At 45.9% G+C, this 25,256-nt stretch overlaps 1 protein-coding gene across 1 annotated transcript in view; it reads right to left on the reverse strand.

The window, feature by feature from the left end:
• Window positions 1-705: 705 nt before the first annotated feature.
• The window catches only part of LOC147432351 (MLO-like protein 9), a 69,422-nt gene continuing 44,871 nt past the window's right edge, over window positions 706-25,256 (reverse strand). Inside the window, exon 15 of the mRNA XM_086491564.1 lies at window positions 706-1,570. Within this exon, the coding sequence (XP_086347690.1) occupies window positions 1,427-1,570 (144 nt within the window). The 3' untranslated portion in view covers window positions 706-1,426. The remainder of the gene's footprint in view (window positions 1,571-25,256) is intronic.

Genomic DNA, 25,256 nt, shown 5'->3' on the forward strand with positions numbered 1-25,256 from the left:
ACACCAACATCCACAAGCTCTATCCAAAGAGAATTGCCATACATTGCAATCAAGCACACTGTTCCATACGCCAACAAAAAGCAAACATGTTACGTCATGTAAGCGTACAGTATGGACAATTGTCGCCATCCAATTTTACATCATTGTTGTCGACCATGGCCAATGACTACACCTAATGCAAAAGTTGCCTATGTTAAGAAAGAATTTGTGCAAGCTAGTAGTATATCGTACAACTCATAGTAGATTACAAAGTGCCTCTTTTAAAGGAATTTGCATTGTCAAAAACTTGCAACCATACTACCCGTAATAAAAACAAGAGTCAAAATGAGTCCAATTCAAAGCCCTAAATCTATGCGGACGCTCACAAACTATCACCTCAATCTAGAAAGTGAGCCAAGGTGCTACTAGGTTGTCAAGGATGCCAAAGTCTTCTTTGATACCAGTTGTTGAATTTAGGGTTGCACAAATGCAAATGGAGAAGCTTAAAAGCACACATTCAAGGAAGTAGTATTGTTGAGTGTGCTACTAGAAATAGAATGCTTGCCCTAGAATGAAGGGCATATCCACGAGCCGATGATAAAACATCTTGAGGGGGGGGAAAAGTAGTAAGTTTATTTGTGCATTTCACTACCATATCATGGCCACACATACCATAAACAATATTATCGACTGATCTTCTCTATCTGGTTCATTATGCATGTTAAATATTAGTCATTATAGTACACCTACAATACCAGGCACACACGATCATAAATTGAATGTGCCACGATCATAGTTCACCACGAAAAGATGTGCCCTCCTTTCTATTAGGTAGCTTACCAACTATCCAAAGGTGGGCATCTAGTGCACAAACCAACAAGGCTAAAGCATGCCAAAAGATGGTTGGCTTTGTGTTTATTGCCGTCGATCCCAAGGGTCGTTTTTAGAAGGGAAATTGCATGCAAAAAAACCTTCCAACCAAGCTTGAGGTGGCCATCTATATTGATGGATGGATGCACATCATTATGCCAAAAGCTAGGTGATGCTATAGAAAGGCTAGACCCGGCAATATGAGCCACGACCCAGCATTGCCACTACAGCCTTTTCAAAAATGGAGATCAAATCACTGTTTGCAAAATGTCTGGCTTATTCTGGGCGGCGGCGTAAAGAATGCTTTTCAATTTACAAAGGCTATTATTGTACAAAAACAATATGTTGAAAGTTTTTGCAAGAATCTGTTACACATGCTTTTCTTGCAGGTAGTGCTTCCCCCATAACTCCCTGCTGTGTGTGGATGGCAAGGTTTAAATATGGTTTTGTAGCCTTGCCCTTGGCGTCGGAAAACAGCTCGATCAGAATTGAGGGTGCTTTCTCAAATCTAGAGGCTATAAACAACCATTTCAATAGAACAAGCATCCTCTTGAGAAGGGTTGTCCTCCATAGCTTGTCATGCATGTGAGGACCTTGAAGAGCTACCTTCACCAATGTCTTGTGCTGCAGTCTGGATCCTTGCCTTGGCTCGCTTGTGCCATTTCCTTACAGCCTTTTGAATGTGTTCCTCAAAGATTGTCTTATTCACATTTGAGCCCATCTATGCTCACAAAGCCATCCAGGGTTTCTTTTAGTAACATGGCCTAGAAGGCATGCTTTCAATTGTAAAAGATCCAATACACACAAATTTTTCAGTTGCTCACATCTTTCCTTACACAAAAGCGCAAACAATTCAATACTACATAACCTTAAGCAATGATATGGATTTGATCATACTCAGACATCCACATGCACTAAAAGTTGCCAACATGACTTTGACCTTATTCACATGCATTTCTATCTATGTCCACATGGATGCTTTTATCATAACATCTGCAAGCAAATCCAGTGCTCTAGCTACCTTAAAATGGCCATTATACTACCTAGGTCAGATACTACTAAATTCTAAAAGAAAGATTTTCTATGTCTACCTTTGCTCTGGCTTACAATACTTAACAAAATGCTTACTCTACCCTAGTTTACCATTATGGATGATTTGACTTTTCTTGCGCTTACCAACGAGTGCCTCCAACTAGAACGGTGAAAGACATCTAAGTATGTGGATAACTAGAATGGTGAAAGACAAATAAGTATGTTGGAGAAATATATATATATATATATATATATATATATAGAGAGAGAGAGAGAGAGAGAGAGAGAGAGAGAGAAGAGAAGAAGAAAGAAAGATCTTTTTTCATATATTAGAGGCTGAAGTCGGCCTATGAGACAAGTCAAATGTACATGTGTGTCTTCCATCAGGAAAGGACAAAAGTACAAAGTAACAAAACATGGTCCTGTGGAAAGGGGTGGGGTGATCCATGGGAGGTTAGGATGCAAATTTACATGGTATATGGTGTGTGTGTGTGTGTTGGGGGGGGGCGCGGCGGTGGTGGTGGTATCTCTAGGGGGTATGGGTGCACATCTATATGCTCACGGAGGTACAATCATGAAGTGTGCCGCGTCTGCCAGCATTAGAGAAAATCTTTGCTGGGCTGCCTGGTGGTGGCGAATCTGGATCTCCGTACGATGCAGTCTCAGAGTCGTGTATCCTGGAGCTCCCGGAAGTCTCCTAGCTCTGACCGTCGCAGCCTGCTGTAGAGTGACCCCTCTTTGTGTTTGTGTGAAGGGTGGCATTGAAAGAAGTCTGCCACCCTCTGGTGCCGCTACATGTGCCAACAGTCTCTCTATGTCTATGCATCTCCACTAAAAAACGGCCAATCTCTGGACTCCATGATGTGTTGTATGGTGGGCTGTCCTGTGAAACTAGCCTCATATCTGTCTTTGATGCTCTCATATGCTCTACATCTGCAGACAAAGTGCTCCTTGTCCTCAATCACCCTCTTTGTGCAAAGCTGGCAAAACCTCTCAGCTCGAGGGGTGTGGGCAGCTCTTTCTATCTCTAATCTCTAGCCAGTGTGATGATAGTTGGAGCTGACCAATTACCACCCGTGAGCTATGTGGCATAAATGTGTCCATGTAGCGTGTTCTTTGAATTAACTCCTCGTCTAGGATGGTCAAGAAGTGCTCACTGTAGTACGGCAACTTCAAGAGAAGATGCTGTCTGGGTGCGATCCATGTCTCTTTGATGTAGAGCTGCCATAGATCTTGTCTGAGTATTGTGTTCCTCTTATTGTATGAGAGCTAGATGAGAGGTGAGTCCCGATCATACTGAAGGGTGCTAATCTATCCATGTTTAGTCCACGTGCTCCGAACCACTCTCTCACCTGTGAGTACCAAGACTCGTGCTCACCTAACTCTGAAATCTGTCTAAAGGCCTCCAAGATTGTGTATTAGTCTATTTGATTGCATCTCTCTCATTCTTTGAACAAGGCAAACTGTCTAGAAAATAGCCTCAACTAGCATAGGTGTAGTGGCTAATTCTACTCTAATAATGTCGTGTAGTATTGAGGGCTTGTTGTGGAACAAACGTGATATCATACATATGTGGTCTCTCAATCTGTGTCCATGAGGTGGTTGATAGTCCAGGAGCCCATATTGTTGCAACATACATCAAAGCTAGGGTGACCAAAGTGTCGAAGAGCCACCCCTTGGTGCGGGGCTCCTAAAAGTGTGTTTGATGACAACTCTCTATCATGGCCGCCTTTGCCATGGTGCAGCATCCAGGTGGGCTGGCAAAGGTGACTAAGACTCCACCACATCTACCTGTCCGCCTACAGCCATAAAGATTTCCCTGGAAGTATGAAAGGCTCACTGTCAGCCCTCTCTGTGTACAGAAGTCGTCAAGAGCCTCTAGGTGTCATAAGCCATCCTATGATTCAAAGAACAAAGTATGAAAGGCTCACTGTCAATCCTCTGTGTACAGAAGTCGTCAAGAGCCTCTAGGTGTCATAAGCCGTCCTATGATTCAGAGATCAAAACAATGTCGTCAGCATAAAGCATGATATGTATTGGGATACTCCAAGGTCTGCAAGCTCGCAGTATGTAATATCTCATCAACGTAGATCCCGAAGAGGGTCGGGGAGAGTGGGCATCCTCGCTTCACACCAATGGTGCTAGTTATAGGGTATGATAGCCTCTGAGGTATCGTACTCTCCCTGTCACCTGCTCATATAAAGCAAATATAACGCAAGTCATCTCTGAAGGTACGCCCAAGCTCTGGAGGTGCTAAAAAAGTCTCTCCCTGGAATTGTACATGCTTTGCGGAAGTCCACAAAGCAACAGTGTAGTCTTTTCTTCCGCGCTTTTGCCCCATCAATGAGGCAGCAAAGAACGAAGATGTGATCTATAGTAGAGAAAACACGTATGAAACCTGCATGACCTCCCTCTCTACATATGAGCTGAGCTCTGCCTCAAGTACTGCTCTGTAAAATTTGACCATGGTGTGGCCAATCATCACGGTCCTGTAATTTCCTTGGTCCAAGGTGTCGCCAGACTTATGGATAAGCAATAGTGTGTCTAGTCCACTCCTCTGTGAAGCCCTCCGCCATAACCCTAGGTGTGCAATCAACGCAGCTATGGTGTCGGCTGTGTAAACGAGGTGCTCACTCTATAGTCTTGTGTGGTAAGCAGATTTGTGGTACCGTAGTCGGCGAATGGCTAGTGTTACCATATCTGTGGTGAAGAAAGTGGAGATGGCAGGTCATGGCTCGAGTGGCTCTGGGATCGGAGGCTGCCCACAGGTTCATACGACCTCTTTGATAATCATGCCATGTCTGTGGGTCCTCTATGGGTGTGGTTGGGCGGGGCTCTCAAAGATCTCGCCATGTTGTCGCACTATCCATTCCCATGAATACGTGGTAAAGCTCAAGCTCCTCTGCCCCCTTGAAAGCTCACCGCTTGCTGCGGGTGAGATTCTCAATGTGTTGTCTGGCCTCCTGGTATGTAATCTTCCCAAGAGTTCTCTAAGCTTGTAGGGTGCGGTAAAGCCCTCTGCACTCATCATCAAACCAATGGTTGTGTGGCATAGACCTTGGGGAGGGGGGGTTATGTCTGGTGTGATTCGTGTGTGGAAAGGAGCTAAGGACTGATGTGTGTAAGACAAATGAGATTTGGGAGGTAAGTGTGAACAATGGTGCAGATGGATCGAGCCGACAAAGGCCCATGAACCTCTGCTTAGTATATAGGTGCTAGTTCTCGTGTGAAGTGGATAGTAGAGTGTGGATTAGGTGTAGAAGTGCATAAGAGATAATGATTGTGGTCAGATGCGCACATTGTCGCATCAGCTAGAGATTGACACTGGCAAATTTAGGAGAGTACCAACAGAGGCCGGGATTTGCAAGTTGTCATATAGAGCCAGAGACAAAGTTACATCACATATGTCATTGTTCGGTATACTATGAGATACAAGGCCACTTTCGCTGGCTATTCATCATGTCTGATAATCCTGCTATGCTCTGAATGTGTGAGGGTGAGGGAGGGTACATCCAGGGAATACTGAAAAGGGGGCAGCCTATCCATATTAAATCCATGTAGCTCAAACCAAGATGATAAATATGCAAACCAACATGAAGTATCACCCTCACTGGCCAATTGTCGCAATGACTCAAGTGCTAGTCGTGCATATCTGTTGCGTGGTAGCTCCCATGTACTATGAATGAAAGACAATGATTTAGCAAGAGCCTCCACTACAATTGGTGGTGCACTCATCTCAGCTCTGATAATCTCATGTGGCACTGAGGCTTTCATCCGGATCAGCCTGGAGATCATGGATACGAGAGGTCTCTCCATGGATCTCCATCCATCATATGTGCACCCTAATCTACTATGATGATTCAGGCTAGGCCCCCATATCTGCACTCCATAAAGCATGATGGAAGTGACCAATGTGTCAAGTAGCCACAGCTTACTGCGTGGCTCCTGAAACTGCACATGTGAACATATCCTCTCTAGTCCTCCCAATGCTGCATATCCCCTCGTCAATCTCGCCCCTGAAGCACCTCTCATAAAGAAAGTAGGTCCACTAAATACAACACCAAGATATGTGTAAGAGTTTACATATTCTACTATCTCCTATCCATATGTAAAAATAGGTGCTGATCTCCTGACCCACTGCATTGTAGTATTGAAACCGTCACTTTAGTTTTGCCAAGGTTGATGGAGAGCCCATTGTCATGTGCATAAGCATTTAACGCATCTAGATGTCTTTGCATACCCTCTGGAGAGTCTGAAATAAGCACCATATCATTTTCATAAAGCAATAGAGGTATCCATGTACCTAACAACTATGCTTCTCTATCCCCTACAATCTCAATATAGTCAACAATCTCATCAATATACAATCCAAACAAAGTTGAAGAAAGTGGGCATCCCTGCTTCACCCCAATAGTAGAGTGAACAGGGTCTGAAAGAAACTCTGTTGTCTGTACTCTCCCTATAACTATCTCATATACTACCATGATACCCCGTACAAGCTCCTGTGGGACTCCCGAGTCATGTAGTCGATGTATCAACTTGGCTCTCGGGACTGTCTCAAAGGCTTTGCGGAAATCCACAAAGCTACAATAAATCCTTATCCCATGTGCTTTACCCTCCTTAATGATCGCTCTAAGCGTGAAGATATGATCAAATGTAGAGAATCCCCTCTTGAATCCAGCATACCCTGAAGCTCGTACACCCTATCTCTCTGCCCATCTACTCAACTCATGCTCAAGTATAGATACATATAGCTTGGCCAACGAGTGGCTGGCCATTCACGATGCCAAGGATGCGAGGATCTTCACACCGTAGACGAGGTCTACATCTGAGGCTACGGAGCATCATTGAGCGACATCGAGCACGCCCTCCCCCCCCCAGAGAGCTAACCATAGAGGACATTGAGGCCATATTGTACAGACCCATGAAAGAGCTCATGGGATGATCTTTCACCATTGTCTACTTCCCCCGTTGTGCACCTCATTAGCTCTCATGTGATTGTATCCCCTCCCCATATATTTTGAGTTGATGTATTATGTGATGAGGACATTGATGAAGATGAGGATATAGGTTAGGCTTGCATACCTACCCACTCTAGGTACCCTCATTTATTTTTATCTTTATGTTCTCCTAACACTGTACTAGAGCCACACGTGGTTGTATTCTTTTGGAGAGAGAGAGAGTCGAAATGGCACGATAAAGTTCCACGCCTAGACGCACTCCCGCAAAGACTGGCATCCCTTCCGGTATTTCTTTTATTATTATGAGTCGCAACAGTACAATTCCAGAGGGTCCTTTGCTCTCGGACTCTGCATTCAGATGCTTTCCAGAGTGAGGCCCCAAGGGCTCTTATAAAGAGTACAAGGGTTGCCCAAAAGCAGAGCCCAAAAGCACTTTATTCAAAAGCACTAAACCCCAAAAGCATGTGCTCCAAAAAGCTAGCATTGGAAACTGCCAAAATTTGCCAGCAAAATTTGCAAAAATCCGTACAATCTACCACGTTGCATAGCCAACGCAATCCACGGAAATTCCGTACAACTCTGCCACGTCAACATCCGTACAAGTTTCCACGTCAGCATGTCAACACGAAATACGGAAATCCAGCTCCAAGGGTCAAGCTTTGGGATTTTTAGGGTTTTAGGCTCCTCGACCGGTGCTTCATCAATTCTTTAGGTTGGTAGGCCCCTCAGTCCATCTTCTAGGTTGTCCGCTTGGCCATTTTTCTTCCACTAGGGCATGCCACATCATCACTTTGTGACAGTCCCCCTCTTGAAAGAATTGTAATCGCTCTCTACACCTGCAAAAACACCCAAAGAACAAAAACCTTCTTCAGTAGACACTGGCTCTATGTACTCATGCACCATACTTCATCAATCCAGCACTTCTTGTAAGGTGCAACAGGCGTGTTTAAGGTTTTAGCTCGGATCTAGTACTCCGCACAAACACAAGGTTACTTTAATTCACTTGAAAAGAGAGACGACACTGCATGTCGAGTCCCAACCACCTTCAAGGGGCCCCTTGCTCTGTTGCCAGAGGCTAGAGCAAGTACTTGCTTTATTTACTTGCACAATGTTCATACAATGGTCCTAAATGCTCACATGCTGATGGGTACTTGGTGTATATGCTTGGTACTGATGGTACTTGAGAGGCTACAGATTGAAGTCTGAAAACACTAAGGTGCTCTGCTTGGTGACGAAGGCTTAAATCTGCTATGGCTAAAAATGCTGAAGACAAAGGGCTGAAAACGCTGATGACTGGGGCTGAAATCCTTGACGATACTGGCTGAAATTGCTGGCGATGCTAGCCGAAAAACGCTGGTGCTGAGGTTGTCAAACGCTGGTGCTGAGACTTGAAGGCTGAATCATTCTGCTGCTGGCCTTGGCAAGTGCTGAAACGCTGGTTACTGATGCTGCAGGTACTGGGTATGGTGCTGAGAGTACTACTTCTTGCCTTGAGAGGTGACCCTTAAGGTCACGTATATATGAGTTTAGTGCTGGGTCGAGCAGTCACTTATTTAGCCTCCACGCTGTTAAAAATAATGCTTGGGTCACTTATTAATAAGTTGACTTAAGAGACTGTTCCTATGCCTATATGCCGAGCGGATACTGTGCAAGAGAGGGTATGCAACTACAACCTGCCTGAACATGTACATCGTACTGGAGGCTCAGAAAGCGCCAGCATAGATCATAAGCTAAACTACGACTGTAGCAGTAGCTTGTCCACGTGGCTCAAGTGTAATGCACACGTGACATCCCCCCTTGTTAAAGAGGAGACACAACTTCCGAACTTCTACTTATGGATACTTCCTGGACTTCTGATGATGAGTGCTTCTGATACTTGTGGATGCATAAGCTGTTGAAAACTTCTCCAAACTTGTGGATACTGCAGATGTAGGTACTGCAACGATGTAAACACCGACCATACGAGTTACTAAGCAGCCTTACTACTGTCGCAAAATACTAGCCTTGATGCTGACTCTGCCTTGCGAGCAAGTAATTCAATTCGAATAGTCTTGTCATGAAAACATTGCGGGTGACGATGAAAGGTAAGGGTGCTCGGAGGTATTTCCAATGGTTCCATGTCGACAGAAGTGGATGCATGCTACATGCAAATGCAAATACAAAAGAGGGTTAGGGATCCTTTCTCCAATTCCTTCCATATCCGCATACAAGGCAAGCAAATCTTGGTATGCAAGATCAAGATTTTTGTGTATCCGATGTCGATGTTTGTTCAAAGGCATAGCAATGAAGACACGAGCACGCTCAATGCGCGATGGACTAAGGGTGGGAGTGGCTAATAACTCTGGGGTTAAGACACGAAGCTTCTTTGGGGCAAAAAAGCTGACAGAGGTTCTTTGGGTTCTTGGTTCTACTTGCGTTCTTGATGGTTCTGCCCTTGAGTTCGCGAAGCCGAAGCACGCACAGAGCTCTGATACCAATGTCAGGTGCAGCAGGAGTGTTTAAGGTTTGAGCTCGGATCTAGTACTCCATACAAACACAAGGTTACTTTACTTCACTAGAAAAGAGAAACTGAACTGAACACAATGAAGGAGAGAGACAGAAAGAGAAATGAAATGATATATTAACGTCTTCAGAAGGCCAAAGTGACCTATGAGACAAAAGGGTTTACAACTGGTGAATCTGATACACTACATGTTGGGTCCCAACCACCCTCAAGAGCCCCCTTGCTCTGTTGCTAGAGCAAGTACTTGCTTTATTTACTTGCACAATGCCGATACAATGGTCCTAAATGCTGACATGCTGATGGGTACTTGGTGTAAATGCTTGGTACTGAATGTAACAAACTTGGACACCCCAAAGTCAAGATTCTACCGCAACACAACAGAGATTTACTTCAAAATAGTTCACAAGAGACGACACGGCCCGGCGAAGTTCCGTGCCAAGAGGTATTGGCCCCAAAGACTGGCGCCACTTTCGGTATTTTTTTATTTATTAATCTGTGTGCAAAGTTCAAAGAGCCCACGGGTGCTCGCTCTCAGTCTCTGCGTCCAGATGGCCTGAGAAGTGAGGCCCTTGGGCTTATTATTCTTGAAAGGATGCCCAAAGCAGAGCCCCATAATCTTTCAAACTTAAAAGCAATTGATTTCCAAAAGTGTAGCACGGATAGTGTGTCGTGCTCTCTACAGTGGGTGCTCCTCAGTGCAATGTGCATGACATCTCACTCAAAACAGTATGAAAACAAAGCAACAATAGATAACAGCTGATCAACACAGAGACACAGCAACAGACCAAAACATATGGGCTCGACTATCTCAAGGAACCGATACAAACTCTGGTGTGGCAGCACACTCAGCTCCAGCCTAGAACTCACAGGTACAATGGGGGTGTCGAGGCTCAGATGTGCAAGGATGGTGCAAACGTGCTGTGTGTACAGTCTCGCTACACTAGACGACGACGCTGGACCATATATGAAGGAGATGATAATGCTGACCCACTACTCATATGTCCCACCATAAAGACACCATAAAGAGCCACCAATGGCTCATAAATGTCAGCCATCTAAGTCTATCTCCAAACTGAGTGATGGTGGTGACCTGGCCATGATGCCCACTAGACCACCGTCCGTATCCCTCCCACGTGTCACTGCCCAGCCCAAAGAGTCCGTCCATGTGAACCAGACCAGACCAACTGTACTAGCTGTGTGTCCTATGAAAGTGACACTGTAGCCTGCTACAGGTTGCCCGCCACAAGATCGCTCGCAGTCTCGGTGAGAGGACCAGTGAAACTAGAGAGAATAGTGAAACACCAAAAAAAAAAAACACAGTACACTCTGACTGAAGAGGGTGATGTTTGAGAAGATTTTGAGTTCCCAAGACAAAGTAACAATGAAGCAATGTTGATATTTGCAAGATATATTGAAGTAATGACATGAGCGCAATGAGGTACGCTGACCAAAAAGCGACAACAGAAGACTAAAGACTTCCAAGATTAACAAAGCCCACAAAGCACCCGAAGTGGAGGAATTTGCAGTTAGTTGCAGGTGGCTAGACGGGAAGGAGTAGGTAGGGGAGGGGAGAGGGGATAGGCCCAAGATTCTACTAATCCGGAAGAGCTCAAAATGTACATGATCAATGTAATGCGTATTGTCGAATCAATCTAACCTCTTTGATTTAGCATTTGTGCGAGCTCTCACTTTAGAGCAGCAAAAGGCCTTGCCCACAATCTAGCCACCCAAGAGATACGACCAACAATAGCTAGACTTACAACAAGCATCCGATAGAAGGAAAGCCACCTAGGGATAACCGAACCTGCTTGCCCGGAGAAGTAATACACAGAGAGGTGCTTGGGGGGGGGGGGGGGGGGGGGGGGGGGGGGGGGGGGGGGGAGGGTGGGCAGGGGCGAGGGTAGGTGAGAGCGAGACCAAGTGGGTAGGGGGCAAGAGGTGGATAGGGGGTGGGTGGGGGGTGGGGTGGGGGGGGGGGGGGGGTGGGGGGGGGGAGACTAGGTAGGGGCAAGGGGTGGGTAGGGGGGGCGACGGCTGGTGAGCGGGGTGAGGGCTGGTACTAGGGGGAGGGTAGGGGCGAGGGGTGGGTGGGGGGGGGGGGGGGGGGGGGGGGGGACGAATTGGGGAGGGGGTTGGGCGAGTTGGGAAGGGGATAGGGGGACGAGTTGGGGAGGGGGAGGGGCGAGTTTGGGAGCTGAAGGGGGAGGAGTTGGGGGGAACGGGGGGACGAGTTGGGGAGGTGGAGGGGCGAGTTTGGAGAGGGTTGGGCGAGTTGGGGAGGGGAAGGGGGACGAGTTGGGGAGGGGGAGGGGCGAGTTTGGAGAGGGTTGGGCGAGTTGGGGAGGGGAAGGGTAGGGTAGGGTTGAGGGGATAGGGGCGAGGAGGGAGCAGACACCTATAATGAGCAGGGAATTCATCAAGCAAGACGGGCTCTGTGAAGGGAGTTCGCTAGTCACAGAGGATAGCTTTGTTCTGGTTGGAGAAGCAGACACCAATGGGGTTGATGTTTGAGGGGTGGTGAACTCCTGTAGAGGAGATTTCTTCCCGCTTCTATGATTCTTCATAGGCTCATCAAATTCAAAGGCTTCCACCAAGGGCGCATCAGGAGTAGCTTCTGTGACCTCCACCCTTTGAGCTGACTCAGGTGGCTGATTGGGTTTTGTTACTTGCAAACATTGGAAGAGGGTGTACCCTCAGGCAAAGCTTGAATAGAGACTCCATAACAAGGCATAGATTTGGTAGCGTCCAACCACTCCAACAGATCCTCGTCTGACCCGTTAGGTGGAGTAGGCTGTTCCAATTCAAGGCTCGTTTCTAGGGACAAAGAACTATGTTGCACGACGAGATCCATGCCTCCTTCTAGGCAAATGGGTTGCATCGGGGAGCCAGGAGTATGTATCCACATGGCATCGTTTCCCCGATCATGAAGTGATTTAGTGTGTCGCAGCCATGGTCTACCGATGAGCAAGGGAAATCCGCCCTCAACCTCGGGAAGACGAACCACAACAAATCCAAGTTAAAAGTAAAATCTTGTACCTGCAGAGGCACATTGTCCACTATGCCCACTGGGTAAACTGTCCGTTGGTCAGCCAATGTAGCTGTGAAGGGAGCAGAGCTAGTAGGCTGTAGACCTAGAGCTAAACATAGTGAACTCAGGCATCAGGTTGATGCCAGATCCACCATCCACTATCACTCCTGAGAATTGCCGACCCAAAACGGACACTGTCAGGCGAGGGCTTCTATAATCAGTGAGGGGAGCAACGGGATTGGATATCATATAGGACTCTGATGGTCGCAATGGGAGGTGCCCGCCACTAGGACCTACAAAATACTTCACAACTTTATCACAATTTAAAATAGCGTCGACACAACCCGGCGTAGTTCCGTGCCCAGAGGTATTGGCCCCAAAATATGACGCCCCTTTCGGTATTTATTTTTATATTAATGCTTGAGCAAAGTTACAACTCCCATGGGCCATCTCTACTCAGAAGCTCGTCAGCTAACTGAGGGAAAGAGTGGCCTTGGGTTATTATTTAAAGGCCCTTGGCGATCAAACTCAAAAGCTATTACATGAAAAGCTTGCAAACTCAAAAGCTACTAGCCCAAAATGCAGCCAACATGAATCGTGGAAATCCGTACACCCTGCCATCTGGCACAACGCAAAACGTGGAAATCTGTATTGCTGGCACATCAGCATGTCATCACAATTTGTGAAGTTTCATACAACTGTCTGTACTGTCCGCCACGTCATCAGCTTCTGTCCCGGGTGGTCATGCTACGTCATGACTTCGTGACATGAAGACGACTTCATTCACCACATAGATGACGCTACATCCGCGCTTCACACTTGGCAAACCCTAGAGCGTCGTTTTGGTGCTCGAGATAAGCACTCAAAATTCAACTTTATGGTATCACTATGCAAGAGCAAGATAATGTTGCTAGCCTTGTCAACAAACTTAAGAGTATTTCAACTCAACTTGTCTATGCCGAGGTACAAGCTCCATATGAGGATAAAATTGCCATGCTTCTCAAAGCCCTACCAAGAAGCTTTGATAACATTGTAGCTGTGCTCAAGGAGAAAGAACCCATTCCCGCACTTGAAGCTGTCATCAATTCACTTCTAGAGGAAGAAAAAAGAATTGGCACTTACACAAGGTCTCAAAGTAATGCATTTGTTGTGAATGGTAAAAATTGCTCACATTGTGACAAAAGCAACCACAAATCACAAGATTGCTTTCGGTGCCCACATTGCAACAAGAAGGGACATGCACCCAACCGATGTTTCTTCAAAGATAATGCAAAGAATCCAAAGAATCCTAGAGATTCCAAAGGCAAAGCACAAGTCGTGGAAGAAGCAAAAGAAGCAGTGTCACAAAATGATGACGTGGCAGTGCTGCCCACAAGGATAACGTGGACACTCTGTACGGACAGGACACTACGGCAACAGATGGTGTGACACGCTGTACGGCATGCTGATGTGTCAACTGTAGGACACCCGAAATTCACGTTGACATGCCATGTGGACCAGCAGTACGGATTTTCGCTTTTCGCACTGACATGCTGACGTGGCATACTGTATGGAATTCCAAATATAATGCTAGCTGCTTTTTGGTAATTTTTGGGCCTAAAACTTTTGGAACAAGTTTTCTTTCACCTAAAAGTCGACTTCTGACCCAAATAACCAGGGAAATGCGCCAATTTCGTCTTCTTCCCAGAGTGCTTCAAGCCTTTCATTAATGATTCATCTTCTTGTCATCAAGAGATCTCTCTAGCTCTTTCTGCGAATACAGTTTCCACTTTTCTGCACTTGTCATTCCTTTCAGCTTTCTTCCCGTCCTGAGAGGAGAAGCAATGGCCTCTCGTCATCTCGAGAGAATATCATCCATTGGGTATGTCACAAATGGGTGACGTGGCTGCTGCCGGTACACACACATACCCGCCTGGCTGCCCGCTAGACCCACACACACACCAAATTGCTGACGTGGCACTGCTGATGTGGCTGGCTGTGTACGGCAGGGCTTCCACGTGGCCAGGCTGTACGGATTCCACGATTTCCGGAAAGCAAACCAGCAGGCAGGTGCTGACGTAGGTAGCAGCGTACAAAGGCTACGCAATTTTTGGGTTGCTTTATTTTACGCAACAGGGCTGAAAAACTTACGTTGGCAGTTTTTTCTTAAGTCTTGCTTTATTTTCTCTATGCAAGCTTGAGAGAGAGAAAGAGCTTTAATTTTAAAAGATGCTTTAAAGTTGTAGGCCTATTTTTGGGGCAGCTTTTTATGGGCAACTTTTGGGGCTCTACTTTTAGCATCCCTTGTACTCTTTAAATAAGCAAGCAGGGCCTCTCATAACTCAGAGCATCTGGACGCAGAGTCTGAGTGTGAGCGCCTACCTGCACTCTTGTACTTTGAACACAGATTAATACAAAAAGAAATACCAAAAGGGGCACCAGTCTTTGGGGCCAATATCTCTAGGCACGGAACTCCGTCGGGCCAGTGTCGACTCAATTGTGAACTGTGAACTATTTTGAAGTGATTCTTTTGTGGTGTTAACGGTAGATTCTCGACTTGGAGTGTCCAAGTCTATTACAGTAGTATCAGAGCATGGCCGATTTCTCTTCCACGGGAAATCAGATCCCTAAATTTTTTCCACGGCACCTATGGCTTCAGGCAAAGATTAGTCGACTCCCTCTGCATCCGGAGATGCGGGAAGGGATCATAACCAAGATTCAAGCAAGAAGTATGGCCCGCCCCGGCCTACTCAGGCGGAGCGTCAGGAGATGGAGCGTCGTCAATTGATTCGCGATGCAACAAAGATGATGCTTAATTTTGCAAAGGACCCGAAATTTGCAAAATATATGAGCCAGACTTCTTTCAATGAGGTGCACACGCAGTGGCAGAAAACCACAAAACCACCCCGAAAACCCGCTCTCGAGAAATCTCCTACTCCCAAGAGGTATACAGAGAAAGAATTAGAAGAGGTGGTTGATGCACAAATTGCTCATCTTTTTGACGCGCCAAACAAAGTTAAAAAGCACAACAAAAAGCAGAAGAAAGGCACTGACTTCCCAGGTTATTTGGGTCGTCAGTCTACTTTTGAAAAGGCAAAGAAACAGAAGAAGCGTGTTCGATTTGAAGGAGTACCCAGTTCTCTTCTTCTTCTTCTTCTTCTGGCAGTTCTTCTAGCTCAGCTGACTCGAGCAAAGAAGACAAAAAAGGCAAAAGGCAAAAAGCGAAGCAAAAAGCAACGCTTCGGAAAGGGCAAGAAAAAGGCAAAGAAGTCTAAATCTCGCTCCGTGGTTGACAGTTGTACACAGGACTCGTCTGCAGATAGTTCGGACTTTGATGACAGCAGCTTTTATGCAAAGCAGAGAATTTTTACAAAGCCAACCAGTATGACTTTCTAGAAGACAAAAGCAAGAAAGTCCGAGAGTTTAAGGAAGGTGGACAGTCAATTAAATTTGACACGTTTTCTGATTATAGAGATGCTTCGAAGGCTTTGTCTTTTGTAGAGCAGTTTGACATCGCTTTCGTGGGAGGGTGTACTCAGAGCACTCTAAGATTCGGAGAACTGCCTCTTACTTTAAGGGGAATGCTCGAACTTGGTGGTCCACGCTTCTATTAAACAAGACTGCGCCAGTTAAATGGTTGAAATTCAAGAGGCTTTTTATTTCTTCTTAGCTGACTTAAGAGTATGAACGCGATATACAAACTGCTTGGAACCATCTTCCGATGACCCAGAAGGATATAGTGGACGCTTATTGCGAGAGATTCTGGAGCTCTTTTCTACCCGCCTCTTCATTTAAGAAGATCTCGTTCAGGAAACAGATTGAGCGGTTTACCTTGGATCTTCCTACAAAGATCCGAGATCACTGCTTGGAGCAATAGTCAGCTTCTATTCAGGAGTTGATGAGTCATGCGCAACGGGGTTTCGCCATTTACTCTAGCAGTTTGACCTACCCCACCGATGAGATCATGACACAAAGAGCCGAACAGACTTCGACAAATGAAAGTAGAAAGAGGAAAAGCAACCCAGAAAAGAAAGATGCACGACCCAAGCTTACTCCTCAGGAGAGAGCTCGCTACATCAAGGAAAGAAAGTGCTTTGGATGCGGGGAAACTAGACATATCTCCGCGAAGTGCCCTAAAAAGGCACAGAAAGAACAGAACGACAAAGACGACGAAAGGCCTGAGAGTTCGAGAGCAACGCGGAAGAAAAGGCAAGATGAAAACAGGACTCGTTTCAGATTCCGTGGATACTAATCCCAGCACGATGGACGAGAGTACAGAACTTTGCCGAGCTTGGGGCAAAGTGAAAGACCAAGAAGCCCTGATCTTCTTTGATGGAGGAGCCAAGGCCAACTTCATTTCATCGGAATTGGCGGCGCGGTTCAAGATCACTCTCGATCGGATGGGACCACTTGTAGAGGTTCTAGCGGCACCCGACAGGGACGTAGTCATTACACCTGTCATTGGAAAACTTCGGTTGCATTGTCAGGGGTATTTGGGACATGAGGACTTTTATATAATGCCTTTGGAAGGTTGTGATGTTCTCTTGGAAATTCCTTGGTACCACAAGAACCAACGCCGGGGTTGACTATCGGGCGAGGAAAGCGGCATTGACCACAGAGAAGGGCAGAACCATTGTACTTGATATTAAACTTAAGGGCGAGTCTGTCTCTATTGTATCGGCTTCGGCCATTTTCAAAGTTATGAAATCCAGTCTGTTTGTTTACTCGATCTTTATGAAAGAGTTGAGTGATGAGGATAGGAAAAATATGTCTGAACTTGATAAAGAACGCCAAATTTTCTCCACTCTCATGCCGATTGCTTCTCACAGGGCCTGCCAAGCGAGTTATCACCCGCTCGTCCTGAAGATCATCCTATTGATCTAATACCTGGAAGCACACCACCAAACCGGCCAGCTTACCGTGTGAGCCGAGCCCAGAACGAAGAGATTATGAACCAAGTGAAAGACCTCTTGGAAAAGGGTCTTATACAGCCTAGTACTTCACCGTATTGCTCTCCAGTGTTGTTGGTTTTGAAAAAAGACGGATCTTGGAGAATGTGCATCGATTATAGAGCTCTCAACAAAATTACCATCAAAAACAGATTTCCGATTCCTAGAACCAATGATATACTTGACCGACTTCAAGGATCCTCGTGCTTTAGCACAATCGACTTGAAAAGTGGATATCATCAGATCCGAATCGCACCGGAAGACGTCTACAAGACGGCCTTTCTGATGACTTTTGGTGTTTATTTGAGTTTTTTGTGATGCCGTTTGGCCTAATTAATGCTCCTGCGACATTTAACCAAATGATAGATAAGATTTTTCGAGAGTACAGGCTATTTGTTGGCACTTTCTTTGACGATATCATTGTTTTTTCCAAGGATGAGGCAGAACATAGAGATCATCTGCTTCAAGTCTTTCAAGCATTACGAGATCACAAGTTAGTGATTAATGTGAAGAAAAGTGAATTTTTCCTACCAGAGATACACTTTTTGGGACACATTGTGTCAGCAGAGTAGGAGTGCAGATGGATCCGGCCAAGATGGAGACTATCCATGATTGGCCCGATTTGAAGAATGTCCATGAAGTGAGAAGATTCTTGGGATTGTGTTTGTACTACAGGTGGTTCATTCGAAAGTTTGCAGAGGTTGCTTCCCCTTTGCATATCTTAATATAGAAAGGAGTCCCTTTCTCGTGGGGACCCACAAAGGTGACTGCCTTTCAGACATTGAAAGAGAAATTGACTACGGGACCAGTTTTGACTTTGCCAGACTTGCAGAAGTCATTTGAAGTATATTGTGATGCTTGTGGTCGTAGTTTGGGTTCGGTCTTAATGCAAGAAGGCCACGTCATTGCTTACGAGAGCCGATTGTTCTCAAGGCCAAAATTGACAACACAGATTTATGAGAAAGAGCTTTTGGCGGTTATCCATGCTCTTACTCAGTGGCGGCACTACCTACTCGGAGCGGATTTTATTCTCTTTACAAACCATCAGAGTTTATGCTACTTTCTGTCAGAGAAGCAGCTATCGGATATGGTCGACCAGTAAGCCACGGATACAGATTTTGCTGACGTTTTCACACGGATACGGGATGGGGAGACAGTAGCGGGATATTCCATTCCGGATGGCTACTTGATGAGGAAAACCATGTTGTGCGTTACACAGCCATTGAGGGAAAAGGTTATGACTGAAGGTTATGACTGAATGTCACTGTTCGCCTTTTATGGGTCACCACGGCATTGCTACCACCATGAAAGGGGTAGAGAGATACTTCTTTTGGCCGAGACTCAAGAAGGATGTGGACGAGTTTGTGCGTAGTTGCTTGGTATGCCAGAAGGTCAAGTTTGACAGGCATAAAGCACAGGGATTGTTACAGCCTTTACCCACCCGCCCCTGGGAAAGTATTGCAATGGATTTCATTTTTGATCTCCCAAGAACATAGAGTGGTCACAATGGTATCTGGATTGTTATTGACAGATTTAGCAAGCAGGCTCATTTCATTCCAGTGAAGAAAATAGTCAAGCCGCATCACTTAGCGAGTGTTTGTGGCCCAGATTTTCAGATTACATGGCATGCCCGAGACGATTGTCTCCGACAGGGACCCCCAGATGTACGAGTTTGTTTTGGAAGGCATGTTTGGAGAACATTGGCGCGAGGTTGCAGTTCTCGTCATCTTTCCACCCGCAGACTGACGGGCAATCTGAGATTGCCAATTCAATGGTTTTAGATTTATTGAAGTCTTATATCTCAGATAAGAAGACTCAATGGGAAAAGTATCTACCTTTGGTGGAATTTGCCTACAACAACATGATACACTCTTCCATGGGGAAGGAGCCATTTGAGATTATTGAAGGTGCTGCGAAGGTTCCACCCTTCCTAAGCACGAAAGATGAGATTTTTGAAGCTGATGAGTACACGCGCGACTTAGACACGGCTTTTGCCAAGGTCCACAAGGCTTTGCAGAAATCTCAGGAAAGAGAGAAAAAGGCAGCGCATCGCCATCATCACGATTTGAAATTAAAGGAGGATGATTGGGTGCTCTTACGTTTTGAGAAGACACGCCTAAGAAAGAAGAAGGTAAAGGAGGGGCTTTTTCCAAAGCTTAATATGAGATACTATGGACCTTTCCAGATCTCTGAAAAGATCAATGATGTCTCCTTCCGACTGAAACTGTCTGACACTTGGAGGATTCACAATGCATTTCATGTGAGTCTCTTGAAACCTTTTAAAGGTGATGTGTCCACAGATGAGGAGCCCGATGAGCAACCCGAAGTGGAAGAAAACGAGGAGATCCTTGTTCCTGAACGAATTTTGGCACATAAGGACAAAAAGAATAAGGGTAAAGTACGAAGGCGGTTCTTGGTTAAATTCAAGAACTATCCTGCATTGGATGCGAAGTGGATGAAGGAGGAGGACCTAGCAGATACTCCTCAGATTGTGAACCTTTACCTTGAAGCTTTTGGTTTAGCATAGTCTACTCCGAATGGAACCCCGAATTCAGCTTGGCTGAAGATCTGGTGCAGTGGGTTGCACAAGAGGGGAGTTACTCCGCTCCTTTGCAGAGTTACCAGGGAACGCCTCCCTATGGGCTGGGAACGCCGGAACGGCGTTCCGGAGGGTTTTCATGGCCCGGAACGGCCAGACGTTCCGCAGGGGTTTTTGGTACCGGAACGGCTGGGAATGGCAGATTTTCAGATTTTTGAGCTTTATCTTGTGAGGCTCCCCCTTCTTAAATGCCCTTCCCCCCACCCCTTACCTTCACAGTGCACACAAGCTCTCAAGGGTGAAAGCTCAAGCTCTACCCTCTCGAGTCTCGAGTCTTGACTCTCAAGCTCTAGCCTTGTTAGTCTAGACTCTAGACTTCGGCAAGGCTCTCTCCCTCTCCCCCTCTCTCTCAAGCTCTCTCGAGAGTCGAGTCTCCCACTTTTAAGCTCTCTCTCTCTCTCTCTCTCTCTCTCTCTCTCTCTCTCTCTCTCTCTCTCTCTCTCTCTCTCTCTCTCTCTCTCTCTCTCTCTCTCTGTGCGTCCCTCCCCCCTCAAGCTCTCAAGCCTATACGACATACGTTGGCCATAGTAAGGTTGAATGGTCTTCAAATCAAGTTTTTTGTGAGTATTAGAGCCAAAGGACTCTGACACTACTATTATTCAATCACACAGAGCTTAAAATTGCATTATTTGGGTGTTTTTATGCCTCCCGTTCCACGCAGTTCCCGTTCCGGACCGCTCACCGTTCCCCCGTTCCACGGGGGATCCCGTCGCCGTTCCCGTTCCGCGTTCCGGGTAACTATGCTCCTTTGTCAACATATGCCTTGATTTTTAGAATACTAGAGTCACTGATGTCTCTTTGAGCTTCAGGGATACTGAGAGCTGACAATATTCTGCTGTATGACTTTATGAAATGGAATTCCGGAATATGAAACTGATTTGTTCTTGACTTGTTTGTAAGTGCAGGAACTGATAGACGAAATGATTGTAGCATTTTGGTCTAAATGATCTCAAATAGACATGGTTGCAAAAGGGGTTAGTCAATCGGGCATCTATGAGGTCCCAACTGGATCTAGATGCGATTGCTAACTACATTGCCGATAATCATGGTCTAAGATTCGAATGAATGTTGAATGTCATGTGATGTCCTCTAATGTCTAGTGATGTCCTGTGATGTCGTGTGATGTGACTGTCGATTGGTACATGTGTTAGATGTGTGTTCCTAGTGCGTCGGTACTAACATTCGGCTGTACAGATTCCGCGATTTCCGGAAAGCAGACCAGCGGTGCTGACGTGGGCAGCAACGTACGGAGGCTACGCAATTTTTGGATTGCTTTATTTTACGCAACAGGGCTGAAAGCTTACGCTGGCAGTTTTTTCTTAAGTCTTGCTTTATTTTCTCTACGCAAGCTTGAGAGAGAGAAAGAGCTTTAATTTTTAAAAGATGCTTTAAAGTTGTAGGCCTATTTTTGAGGCAGCTTTTGGGGCTCTGCTTTTAGCATCCCTTGTACTATTAAAATAAGCAGGCAGGGTCTCTCGTAACTCAGAGCATCTGGACGCAGAGTCTGAGTGTGAGCGCCTGCCTGCACTCTTGTACTTTGAACACAGATTAATAGAAAAGAAATACTGAAAGGGGCGCCAGTCTTTGGGGCCAATATCTCTAGGCATGGCGGGCCAGTGTCGAATCAATTGTGAACTGTGAACTGTTTTGAAGTGATTATTTTGTGGTGTCGTGGTAGATTCTCGACTTGGAGTGTCCAATTCTGTTACAGGGTAAGTCTTCAGATGCTTCAAATATTTCGGGTTCTAGGAGTACTTCATCAATCTTTTTACGCACTTATCAATCTGCAGTTGACGTTTGTACTCCGCTCTGGCGAAGTTCCCTACCGAAAATTTGCCTAAATCTTCGTTGATTTCTTCAATTCCTGAGTCGGGTTTCCACTTTTCTTCACCACCTTGCTAAAAGGTATTGTCTCTATCAGATTTCCACAAGAACCCATGCGTCCTACAGAAGGGATTGGATCCTCCATAGAAAAAGAATCTTTTTGAGCTCTGATACCACTGTTACAAGCATTGACACTCCAAGAGAGAAATCAATAGCAACACACGAACAAAAACTGCAAAATCACTGAACTTGACAACAGAGAGAGAGAGAAATGAAATGAAATGAAATGTTATATTAACGTCTTCAAAAGGCCAAAGTGACCTATGAGACTAGAAAGTTACAATGTGGTGAATCTGATAGAGAGAGAGAGAGAGAGAGAGAGAGAGAGAGAGAGAGAGAGAGAGAGAGAGAGAGAGAAATGAAATGATATATTAACGTCTTCAAAAGGCCAAAATGACCTGTGAGACCAAGCCGTTACAACATAGTGAATCTGATACCATGTCCGGAATCAAAAAGGAATAAAAAAGAACTGAAACAAAATACAATGTGTAGTACAATGAAAGAAGGGGGGAAGATATGATGGAGATCCATCCTCATCTGCACTCTGGACGTCGAGAGAGTATGGCTCGAATCCTCTGTTGTAGTCTTCGCCGTTGTTGTGTAGCTCCTCTCCTCAATCGTAGGCGTCTAGATCTCCCTAGCTCCAATGCTCGGTCTATGAGAATGCCAGTAGCGGTAGTATGAGTGCGGGCAGAGCTCTGCAATGGTGTCTGCTCCTCTGGCTGCTCCTCTGGGGGTCCAATACCTAGCGTAAAGAAATCTGTAATCTGTCTCTGGGACCGTCTCTCTCCAGCTCTCCTCAGTAAAGTGTCTTTGTGCCTGTGTAACTCAAGTAGATACAGTCCAAGACATCTCTGATCCTCATAGCTCACGACCCTAGATAGAGGCCCAAAATCCTCTCTGAATAGACAATGAAAACGGCCTCGTATCTCATAGTACACTGCGCAATGACATACGTAATGTAACTCTGTCTCTGGCTCTAGATGACATAAGCGGCATATCCTGCTATCTGCTAGTATCCCTCTGAATCTGCCAGTCTCAATCTCGAGCTAATGTGAGAATGTGCGTATCTGGCCAATGGCACAACGCAAGCCATGAGAAAGATGTGTGTCCATATAGCTAGGTCGAATCACAAACCCATCCTCTGTGAGGTGGAGAAGATGCTCTCTATAGAAAGCCATCTTTGTGCCCAACTCTTGTACCGGATCTATCCATGTCCTCCTCGTGTCCAGTTGGATCAGATCCTGACGAATGACTCTAGTAATCTCCACCCGTGTCAGAGACATCAAGGGTGTTTGTAGAGAGTACTAAAAAGGAGGCAGCCCGTCCATGGTGAAGCCATGTGTCTGAAACCATGATGTCATCTGCGCATACCAGCATGATGTATCTCCCTGTAGAGCTAGCTGTCTGGAGGACTCTAGGGCCAGCCTGGCATATCTGTCTCTGGTAGTATCCCATAGGCTGTGTACAAAGGAGACTGATCTGGTAAGCGCCTCAATCTCCATAGGGGGGGGAAGCTAACTCCGCTCGAATGATATCATGTGGTATGGACGCCTTGGCTCTAATCAGCCGAGAGATTATAGATACCAAGGGCCTCTCCATACGTCTCCAACCATCCTAGCCTACAGAAGGTCCCCAAACCTGCACCCCATATAGCATAGTAGATGCAACCAAAGTATCAAAGAGCCATAGCTTTTTCCTAGGTTCCTGAAACTGAACCTGCGAACACATCCTCTCTAGTCCTCCCAAAGACGCATAAGCTCTAGTTAGTCTAGTCTCTGCTGCTCTTCTCAAAGAAAATCTCGGCCCAGTGAAGACTGCCCCCAGGTAGGTGTACGCATCTGTATACTCCACAATTTCCTGACCATATGTGAAAGTAGATTTCCTGATCCACTGTGGTGTGGTGTTAAACACCATAACCTTGGTTTTACCAAGGTTTACACACAATCCACTATCCTCTGAGTAGTGCATCCAAATGTCGCTACATACCCTCTTGTGAGTCAGATATCAACACAACATCATCAGCATAAAACAACAGTGGGATCCACGTCCCTGCCAGCTGGGCACCTCTGTCACCCTCTCTGTCAATGTAATCAAACACCTCATCAACATATATACCAAATAGAGTAGGAGACAATGGGCAGCCCTGTTTCACCCCAATAGCAGAGTGAACTAAATCAGATACCCTTTGCGGAGTGTGTACATGTCCCATCACTGATCAAAGCCATAATCCCCCAGATCAACTCTATGGGCACCCCCATCTCTTGTAGTCTGCGCATCAATCGAGCTCTCAATACCATGTCAAATGCTTTGCGGAAATCCACAAAGCTACAATAAATCCGTCTCCCATGTGACCTGCCCTCCTCAATGATGGCTTTGAGTGTCAAAATATGATCAAGAGTGGAGAAACCCCTCCTGAAACCGACCTGACCCTTTGCCCGTACCCCCTCATGTGCCCAAATACTCAAAGTGCTGCTCAAGAATGGATGCATACAACCGTGCCAATGTGTGTCCAACCATAATAGTGCGGTAGTTCCCAGGCTCTATAGGATCCCCTCCCTTGAAGATAGGCACAATAGTAGACAACCTCCAAGTCTCAGGTAACCCCTCACACATGGCACGATTGAACAACACTGTAAGAACCTCCATCTGCATATCCCTAGCATGTATAAAGTGCTCCGCTACTAGAAATGAAATGAAATGAAAATGTAATATTAACGTCTTCATAAGGAGTTTGTCTCCAAAATAACCACTCATCCATCACTGTAGAAGGCCACTTTCCCCTTCTCTCGAGTTGTCATTATCTCGGGCATAACTTCTTTCATATGAGCAAGCTATGAGAGTGTGAGGTCATCTCCAAGGAATATGCTCGTTTTCGGACGCTTCTTCAAGAAGTCCTTTGCCTCCATGGATGGGAAACGCATGATTAGAGCTCTCTCCTTTGAAGTCTCCCCATTTCCTTGTGTCTTCTTCCCTACCCTCCATGCCTTCGTATGAGTAGCCTCACTACCCATCATGCGGAGAAGTTCTTTGACTTCCCCTTCCACATCATCTTGGTCTTTTAGACCGGTTATTCGTACATGCAGAGCTCTAGTCTTCCTTCGCTGCTCTTCTTCTAAAGTCATGTTGATGATTGTAGGAGTGGGGATAGATGTGGTTTCTTTCCCTTTCCCTTTCTTAGCAACTTCTATCCATTTCTCGGCCTCATCCGCCTTCTTCTATGTCTTCGTGATTACATCCACCCACAAAGACGTCTTCGCCACATTCTGTTTCTCTTCCTCTTTGATCATCCGTACCTGTTCCTTGATGACCTTGATTTTCTCTATCACCGAGGGCTGGAATTCACCTTCCTCTAGTCCACTACTTGCTCTATCAACAAGCTCTTGCTTGAGGGCTGAGACCTCTTCTATGAGTGCTTGTGAATCCGCCTTAAGTGCTTGTATCTCTGCGTGTAGGTCCTCTTTCTCCTTCT

Source organism: Adiantum capillus-veneris, chromosome 20 (assembly GCF_014529385.1).
Source record: "Adiantum capillus-veneris isolate H3 chromosome 20, ASM1452938v2, whole genome shotgun sequence".
Taxonomy (NCBI): domain Eukaryota; kingdom Viridiplantae; phylum Streptophyta; class Polypodiopsida; order Polypodiales; family Pteridaceae; genus Adiantum; species Adiantum capillus-veneris.